We start from the raw sequence: 8948 nt of genomic DNA on the forward strand, positions 1-8948 counted from the left end.
TTGATAAAAATCCAGAAGCCAGAGATTTTCCAGGCCCTGATTGGTTGGATTCTCACAGTTTTAATTATAAATCGGATCCATTAACATAATCATGCAAATCTTGAAGCGTTATTCACATTTATTTTGCTTTTCAAGTTAATCAGAGTGAAAAGTTTTCATCGATGGTTCATGATCTATAAATCTGAGAACACTCATAAAGGGAAAGACAAGAGAACATTCCTATTCTACCACCAAATTAACCTCTTAAATATTTCAAATCTGATTTTTATCTCGTTGCTTCAGACCGAAGTTGATTTTAATCTGTTTCCAAACGGTTTACTTCTTAAAAAAGGGAAAAGCTGAAACTGATCAAAGTATTTCTATTAAAAACAAATAAGACGATTAAAATACAACTAAGTCATAGAATTGTTGATTTATCTCAGGCTGAAAAAACAAAGTTGAAGTTTCACTTAATTAGAAACTATTTAACTCTAGAGATCACAATATATTTGATTACAATGCCTCTTATGAATCAGACTCTAAAACCAACAGTTAAACAAGCTTTAAACATTTTAGACCCAAATCTTCCACTATTGTCAGAAAACCTTGTGATGTTTCTAAAATATGCTTTTTGTTCAACCAGATTCTCAGTGTGAATGAATGAATCCAGAAAAATCTGAATATTATTCTGATTAATAATCAGTTATAAAATAAAAAGACTGAAAAAAATTTCAGTCTTTTAGGAAAATCTGATTATTTTGGGAACTTTCCTATTATCAGACACAAGTTGATCCCTGTTTCTGTTTTTCATGCATGTTCAGGTTTAGAAAAAAAACTTCACTCAGTAAACGTTCTGGTTCTGATCCAGGCTGCAGGGCTGCTCCTCTGTGACCTTTGACCTCTTCGTCTGGGTTAGGGTTAGAGAGATCAAACATTTGCTTCATGAATGTCCAGATGTTTCTGTAAAACCAGAAGGATCATCTTCATCCCTCCTCTTCCTCCTCACTGAAGGGAAACTCTATTACAGGAAATAGCGCCCCCTTCCGTTCTGGAGTGCAATGGTGCCATTTCAACAAGATATGGAAGTGGTATGTGGTCTGTCCAGAGGTCAAAAGGGGGCGTGGCTAAAGCCAGAAGTGGATAATTGGGCCGCACTACTCACTCAAACCTTCAACAAGCATCTAAAGAGCAGAACGAGGGAGGAAGGGAAAAGATCGGAACCGGGCCTTCATCCTCTAGGACAAACAGGAACCCCCACTACCAAGGAGCCCCAGACTCTAAAAGAGGCCGAGCTCCGTTCCTGACCCCCACCCCAACTGGTTGCTTCTCTCCATTCAGAAACTGCAAAAGAGGGGATGTAGAAAAGAATGCCTCCGATCCCCAAGACCCTCTGAGTCTCAACGGCTCTTCCCAGATCCTCATGTTGGATGGAAGGACAGACGGACGGAATGATCCAGATCCGCCTCCTCCTCCTCATGGACCGGGTGTCTGAAAACAACATGGAGGCAGAAACTGAGTTATTATTACAGAGGGCAGCCAGACTAGTTTATTTTGCTAAATTATTATATTTAGCTAAATATTATTGCTGAGGGGAACAAGCAGGCCTTCTGACATACAGATTAAAAAAATTAAAAATTGGAAAAAAAAAAAAAGATTTGAGAAAAAAGTGTTGAGGGCACTTGGGGCATCAAGAATAAAAGGGGGAGGGGCTCAAGCCCCCTCTGCCCCCCTCTTGCACGTGCCTGCAATGCATCCATAAAATATGATCAAAAAACATGATAATTTTAACATGGAACTTACCTCTTTGTTAATAAATCTTTATTAAGATACAGAATACATAACAGTACAAACACATTGTGGTATAATGTCCACCAGGGTTACAAACATTGAGACAACGCCATAACATTACATAAACACTTTAAAGAGAGAACATAAAGAGTATGTTTTAATAGCTTTGGTATTGGTGGAATTTTAAATAGGTCAGATAAATTGTTTGACCTCATTTTCAAAAATGAAAAAAAGTGTTTTTTGATTAGTGTAAAGGCATTTGCGAATGAGTCATTTGGCTAAGAATATGATAAGATTAATAATATAAAAATATTTCTTTTTTGGTTATTGGGTAGTCAGTGAGGCCAAACAATACATGTTGAAGACAAAGGGAGAAATATGGTTCAATGGAAGTACAAATCAAAGTGCAAATACTTTTCCAAAATTGAACAGAAAATGGGCAAGACCAAAATAAATGAAACACATCTTCAGGATTTCCTTCACAAAAAGAACAAATAATATCCACATTATTGTTAAAACGTTGTTGGAACTTACCTTGTTACGATAAGCTCCAGACCAGACGCCATACTGCTGTCTCCGCTCCTCGGGGAAACACGTGACGTCACAAATACGGAAGGAACCGTTTGGTGTTAATTTAGAAATCAACACCAGAAAGAATTGCTTTTATTTAACTCTCTGGAATAACACCAACTGTTTAGGGAAACTAGCTCATGTTGTTGAATTAACACTGGATTTTGAACATACAACACCAACATTGGAAATCTAACACTTTTAATTTGCTTCGCCTTGGTTTTTCCTCCATTACTTTTCTCAACTGTAAATAAGGAGGTAATGCCCCCCTCCCTCCCACCTTCCTGTGGTCACATGACCGCCCCTGCTGACGGGGCGAGCCGTGACGCAGCGCCGCTCCAAGGATTATGGACCATCAAGGTAGTCATGGTTAGAGTGGGAGAGCAGGAAGTTCCTTTATAAAATGAAAGCATTCAGCCTATTAATGAGCAGGTGTTTGATTAACATACCTGAGGTATTAATCAAACATTATCTTATTAGTAATTATTTTTGTTTTTCACAGTATGTCTTTAACATATGAAAATATTTCTGTCTGTGATGAAGGAAGAAAAACATCATTAGCATCTTATGAGGTAAAGGAAGAACATATTTTTGTGTTTCTGTCAACTTGTTACTATGGTTACAGCAAAGCTTTTCCCTGATAGGTTCATCAAACCTCATGACACCTCCTTCTATATATATATATATATATATATATATATATATATATATATATATATATATATATATATATATATATATATATATATATATATATATATATATATATATATATATATATATATATATATATATATATATATATGTAAAGCAGCTTAGATAGTTCTTTAAATGTTCAATTTCTTAACAGTGTTAGTTTGTAGTCAGATGAAAAAAATCTTAACCTTTCAGTGGAAGGAAAGGAGGTATGAGACTGTTTTACACTTAATAGCCAAAATACTTTAATGTAACTTTACAATGTAACAATAATATATTAAGAATGTAATTTAAATATCTATGAGGTAGCTAAACTACAGTAATGAAAAACTCCTCCAATTTAATGACTTGCTAATTTAATCTCAGGTTGGAACCAACTGAAAACAACGGAACCAAGTCCTGAACTGAAAGAACTAGTTCTGGTCTGAAAGAACCAAATGTGAACTTTGGTCACTATTATCTAAAAAACACTAAGATCATTCGTCTACAAGAAATTCAGTTTTAATCCAGGATTCATCCTGGTTATTCTAGTTTTATCATTGTGATAAAGGTCAAAACTCTAAGATAACATCCCATAGTGTGAACACGAGATTCCTCCATCTAACCTTTATTTTAGCCTTTATTTTTATTCATACAGCTGGGCTCATCGTGTTCGCTCGTCTAAGGAGATATGGGGCTTTTATTTTGGCATGCCTGAGCGGAAGTCTGCATCTTCCATTAACCAGCTTGAAGTGACGCCTCGGCAGAAGGCTGCAGCGTCCGTTTTCATTATTTTTTTCAATCCCTTTTCATCTTTCTAGAGAAAAAATGAGCGAAAGAGGCGAAGCTGCGGTTCTTCCTACGGACTGAAGACCAACCGGCCGGTTGTGGGTTGGATTCCCGGAGCTGCCGCGGTGCCGCTGGGCTCCGCCAGGGCCGGACAGGGCGGGGTGATGCTTCGGGTCCGGTATAAAGGCGGTACGAAAATGGGAACCAGACAAGACGAGGAGGCGGCCGACGACGCGGAGCTTTTATCCCAAAGACAGGAATGAGAAGTTCGGCGTGCCGGCTGGTTCGGGCGGCGGTGTAGCCGTCTGCAGAGGGCCCTGGCCGGGCCGACGCGTGTCTCTGCGGCGCCCCTCCGCCCTCTGGCCGCCACTGCGATGAGGACGCTTTTTACTCTCTGTTTGCTCCTGATCGGCGGACCGAACCGGACCTGGGCCACCGGGAACCTGACCGTGGACAGCAGCACCGACACCAGCCGGACGAACCACACCGGCTACATCTCCATCGGGGACGGATCGGCGCAGGAATTTGAGTTTCCGGAAAACACTGAAGGAGTGATCGTGATCTCCAGTCGGTACCGGGGCTCCAGCCGGAAGCAAACGGTGAGGGTTCGGTCTCTGGACCCGGAGGTCCTCTCCGTCCTGAATGTGACGGCCGGCGGTCGGGAAGGACCGGCCGGAAGCTTCATCATCAGCATCCGTTCTGGGTTCCCGGGCCGAGCGCCGCTGCAGATCCAGCTGCTGGACCGGGACCGGGACTCGGTTCCGGTTCTGATCGAGGAGAGGACGGACTACTTCATCAGAGTGGAGCCCAGCGAGGCCGACGCGGCCACCCGGCTGCTGCAGTCCGGGGGCCTGTCCCACTTCACGGAGAACCCGGTGCTGTTCGCCTTGCTGCCCCTCATCTTCGTCAACAAGTGTGCCTTCGGCTGCAAGGTGGAGGTGGAGGTGCTGCGGGCTCTCCTGCGCCGCCCGATGGCGCTGCTGCTGGGGGTGCTGGCCCAGTTCCTGGTCATGCCGCTGTACGCCTACTGCGTGTCCCGGTTGCTGTCGCTGCCCACGGCGCTGTCCCTCGGCCTGGTCATCACCTGTTCCGCCCCGGGGGGCGGCGGCGGCTACCTTTACAGCCTGCTGCTGGGGGGCGACGTCACACTGGCAATCTCCATGACGCTGGTGTCCACGGTGGTGGCCACGGCGGCCATGCCTCTGTCCTCGGCTCTGTACGGCAAGCTGTTGGGCGTCCACGCAGCCCTCCACGTCCCCTTCGTGAAGATCTTGGGCACCCTCCTCTTCATCGCCATCCCCATCTCCCTGGGCATGCTGATCAAGCTGCGGCTCCCGGCTCTCACCCGCGTCCTGCTGGTGCTCATCCGGCCCTTCAGCGTCGTGCTGATGGTTGGTGGCATCTTCATGGCCTACCAGATGGGGGCGTCCATCCTGGCCAACGTGCAGCCCCAGATCGTGGCTGTCGGGGTGACGGTGCCTTTGCTGGGCCTGCTGGTCGGCGCCGGCCTCGCCAGAACCGCCGGCTTGGCTCTGCCGCAGATGAAAACCGTGAGCATCGAGGTGGGCGTCCAGAACAGCCTGCTGGCACTGGCCGTCATGCAGCTGTCCTTCCGGCGAGTGGAGGCGGACTTTGCGTCCCAGGCGCCCTTCATCGTGGCGCTCAGCAGCACCTCGGAGATGCTCCTCATCGTCCTGGGCTCCTTCATCTGGCGGAAGCTCTGCTGTCCTCAGGAGTGACGGCTGATTGTAGCTGCAGAATGGACCTTTGGAAACCTGTGGACATCCGTCTGCCTTCGTGGTGGCTCGGTTCCGGTCCACTCATCACTGTTGTACAGCGGACTGATCTTTTCTGCTTCTTTTAATGTCGTTTTTGGTATTTTATTTTATTTTTTCATGGAAACCAAAGGCCTTTTACCCCTGAGAGTTTTGTGTGTTGCTCCTTTTTCAGATCAGATTCTACTGTGAGCTTCTTCATGCTGATATTCCTCTGAAGACAGAACTTATTTTTCTACAAGACGGATTTTTGTATTTCTGAAATCAGACTGAAAATGTATCATGTTTACAAGTGATCTACGTGTCTTAGCCTGCCAGGGGAACATGGCTGCTTCAAGAGGAACACCCTTCAAGGATCATGATGATGTGATTATTTCCTTCAGAAAGTATTTGCCACTGATTGTGTCCTGGATATTTCACATCCATGTACTTGAATATTTGAAAATGAAGAATAAAGTCCTTGTGAGAGCTTTAACTTCTCAGCTGTGTGTTTTGTTTCCAAGGTGCATTTATCACCAAGTTGAAGTTTTTCTCCTGGTGGTGAAACTTTCAGCAGCTCAGTGTGAATCATCACCAATTGCTTCTTTAAACTCGGCTTGTTACAACAAGCTGCAAAGCTACCCACATTCACGGTCCTGAACCTTTCCACTTTGTCATGACCGACCATAAATGCTGATGCTTGGTCTTAGGATTTTCTGCCACAGATGTGAAAAGGGTTTTCAACTTGTTTTACAAGTAAAAAATATCTGGGTTTGTATTCATTCCCCATAAATAAAATTAGCTTCATTCAGTCAGATATTTTCAGGGCTGAAAGCTGAAAATTGTCAAATGATCATTTTCAAGGAAATTAGTTTTGTGCTTTCATGTTCTTCCTCTGAAAAGTGTTAAGTGTGTAAAAACGTGAAGTGAACTGGTCCACCGCTCCTAAAATGTGGAGCTGTTGAATAAAAAGAAAAGCTAATGAGGAAATGTGAGTTTACTAACTTGTTGCAACATGGGACAAGGTACAGGTTTTATCTGAACAGTTTCACAGGGTCAAAGTTCACAAGTTTCACAACAACACAGAAAACCTTCATCTGTAGGTTGGAGCTAAACACTTTGATGGTGGGAAACAGAAACGTTTGGCTCTGTTTGGTTGCTTGAGCTCTCAGGAATGTGGCGCAGCTGTAAATCGTCCAAACAGGACAAGATTTAAAATGGCGGTTAGGGGAAGTCCAGCAGAAACAGGAAGAAGATCATGTGAGTCATCACTGTGGACTCCTCCTCTGCTTTGTGTGCAGGATGATAAACATGAACAGTGGAGCCATGTGTGACATACAGCAGCATCATTACAGTAGATAAATCTCCCTTTTTTAAATGTCATTTGTTTTTGAAAATTATATTCAGACATTTATATATGAATTGAACCAGAAGAAAAGCTCCCTGAAAATGAGCATTTTATAAAAAAGTTAACTTGTCTTTGCAAAGAAATCAACAATACAAAATATTAATGTGGGTCCATTAAGATAACTTCTATTTCAAAGTATTTAAAATACAACAATAAGAACTATTTACAACTAGAAGATGTGTCTATTAGGCGACTGATCACAGCTTGTTTGGAGCCGTCTGCACTAACACTGATGAAGAGTTACTTGTGCAGCAAACCACAGAGTTTTAATGGTAGTTTTTCTCAAAAGGGTGCTGAGAGTTGGAATTCCACAAGGCAGCTGTCTTGGTTCACTCTTGTATGCTATTTTTACAAATGATCTACCTTTTATGTTAAAACATGCAAAATTAACAATATATGCAGATGATGCTAGTGTGTATGCATTTGCAAAATCATTATCTGCATTGACATTAATCTTAAACAATAAATTGGAAATTGCAGATCGATGGGTTTTAGATCATCAAACAAGTAGCAGAAGTTAAGTTACTTGGGATCTTTTTGGATAACAGGCTGTCTTGGTGAAGACACATTAGAGTAAATAAAGAGTATGGGAGAGGCTTTGGCTCGCATGTCAGAACTTTAATTATCTCTCAGACTGAATATTGTCACATAATACGGACAGAATAATGCTGCTCACCTAGTGTTGAATTGTTCTTCCAGGACTAAAATACACACAATGCGTTTTAGTCTAACCTGGCTAAACATGATAGGATATTAGCTTCATTATCTCTACATGGAAAACTTTAAGATGCCAGAGTCCAAGAGTTTTCTTTGCTCCTTAAAGAACAATTTAAGCTCATATGGAAATGTAACCAGACATGCAGTTGTAGGATGTTTTCAAATTCCTCAGATAAAAACTTAATTTCTCCTTGTCACCTTCACCTGCAGAGTGTTGACAGAGCGGCGCTCTCTACCATTAACTTCAGTCAAAGCTCAAAAGAGGCTTTTAAAAAGAAAATGAAAAGCTGTTTGAGAAGAAATGTACCTATAACTGGAATGGTTAATTATTTTATACTTGATAAATTTATCAACATTTTGTATGAACTGTAGCTACTTTGCATTGACATGCTAAGTCTGTCATCTGTCATATATTTGAGTGATTTCTATTGTATGATGTGTGTTTTTAATAATAGACACCAAGAAGAGCTGGGTGTAAATCCTAGCTAATGGCAATTCCAAGTAATAAATAATAAAGTAGATTTGTTGTTGATTTTTACATGTCAGGACATAAAACACCAACTTCAATTCTGTTTCGTAGTGGAGAAGTAAGTTAAAAACTGTTTCCCTAAAAGAGACCAAGCTGATGATCTTCATAAGTGTGAGCTATGAAGGGTTAAAGAGAAGTTTCTGTTTTAATGGATAAAACTTCTTCCTTCTAGAAACAAGATGGCTGTCGGTCGTAGGTTAGCAGAGATCCATCCGGCTGAAGGTCAAGACTTCAGAGACAGATGAGAGAAACTAGAGGTAGTTGGACATAATATTTACAAGGAAACACTTCAAGACAAACACTTCAAACAAACTGTCAAGCACGGTGGTGGAAGGTGGATGATGTGGGCTGTGTTCTGTGAACCCAAACATGAACCCTGCAGTATCCCATGCTGTTCTACAGCACAGTGGGAGCTAAAGCTTGGAGAGGATTGGTCCATTCAAGACTCAGGTTGTCGTTAGTTAAAGAGGACACAAATGCAGCGGCAGCAAGTAGATTTGAAGATTTGAATGAAAACTATGAACAAAGGTTTACAAAAACACATCAGAAACAAAGAAAAGCACAAGGAACATGGCTGGGACCTAATGCGATGTGACAGGAGGAAACAGCAGCAGAAGAGTTTAAATACTGGCACTGAATGTGGGACAATGGAGCTGAGCTGACTGGGAGGTAAATGTATTACCAATCAATCAATCAATCAATCAATCACTTTATTTTGGTAAATTGTCCACATTAAACA

The 8948-nt window shown here is 42.3% G+C and overlaps 1 protein-coding gene and 1 long non-coding RNA gene across 2 annotated transcripts; one reads left to right on the forward strand and one right to left on the reverse strand.

Annotated features, from left to right (window-relative positions):
* Positions 1 to 100: 100 nt before the first annotated feature.
* Positions 101 to 2691, reverse strand: LOC122836262. The gene is made up of 2 exons (XR_006371432.1): positions 2302 to 2691; positions 101 to 1467 (listed from the first exon to the last, which is right to left on the reverse strand). It is a non-coding gene; the product is annotated as an uncharacterized LOC122836262 (long non-coding RNA).
* Positions 2692 to 3632: 941 nt separating this feature from the next.
* On the forward strand, positions 3633 to 6051 carry slc10a3 (solute carrier family 10 member 3). Its single transcript, XM_044126088.1, has one exon. The coding sequence runs from the start codon at positions 4176 to 4178 to the stop codon at positions 5538 to 5540; it is 1365 nt and encodes a 454-aa protein (XP_043982023.1). The 5' UTR covers positions 3633 to 4175; the 3' UTR covers positions 5541 to 6051.
* Positions 6052 to 8948: the final 2897 nt, after the last annotated feature.

The sequence above is a fragment of the Gambusia affinis genome, linkage group LG08 (assembly GCF_019740435.1).
Source record: "Gambusia affinis linkage group LG08, SWU_Gaff_1.0, whole genome shotgun sequence".
NCBI classification, from domain to species: Eukaryota; Metazoa; Chordata; class Actinopteri; order Cyprinodontiformes; family Poeciliidae; genus Gambusia; species Gambusia affinis.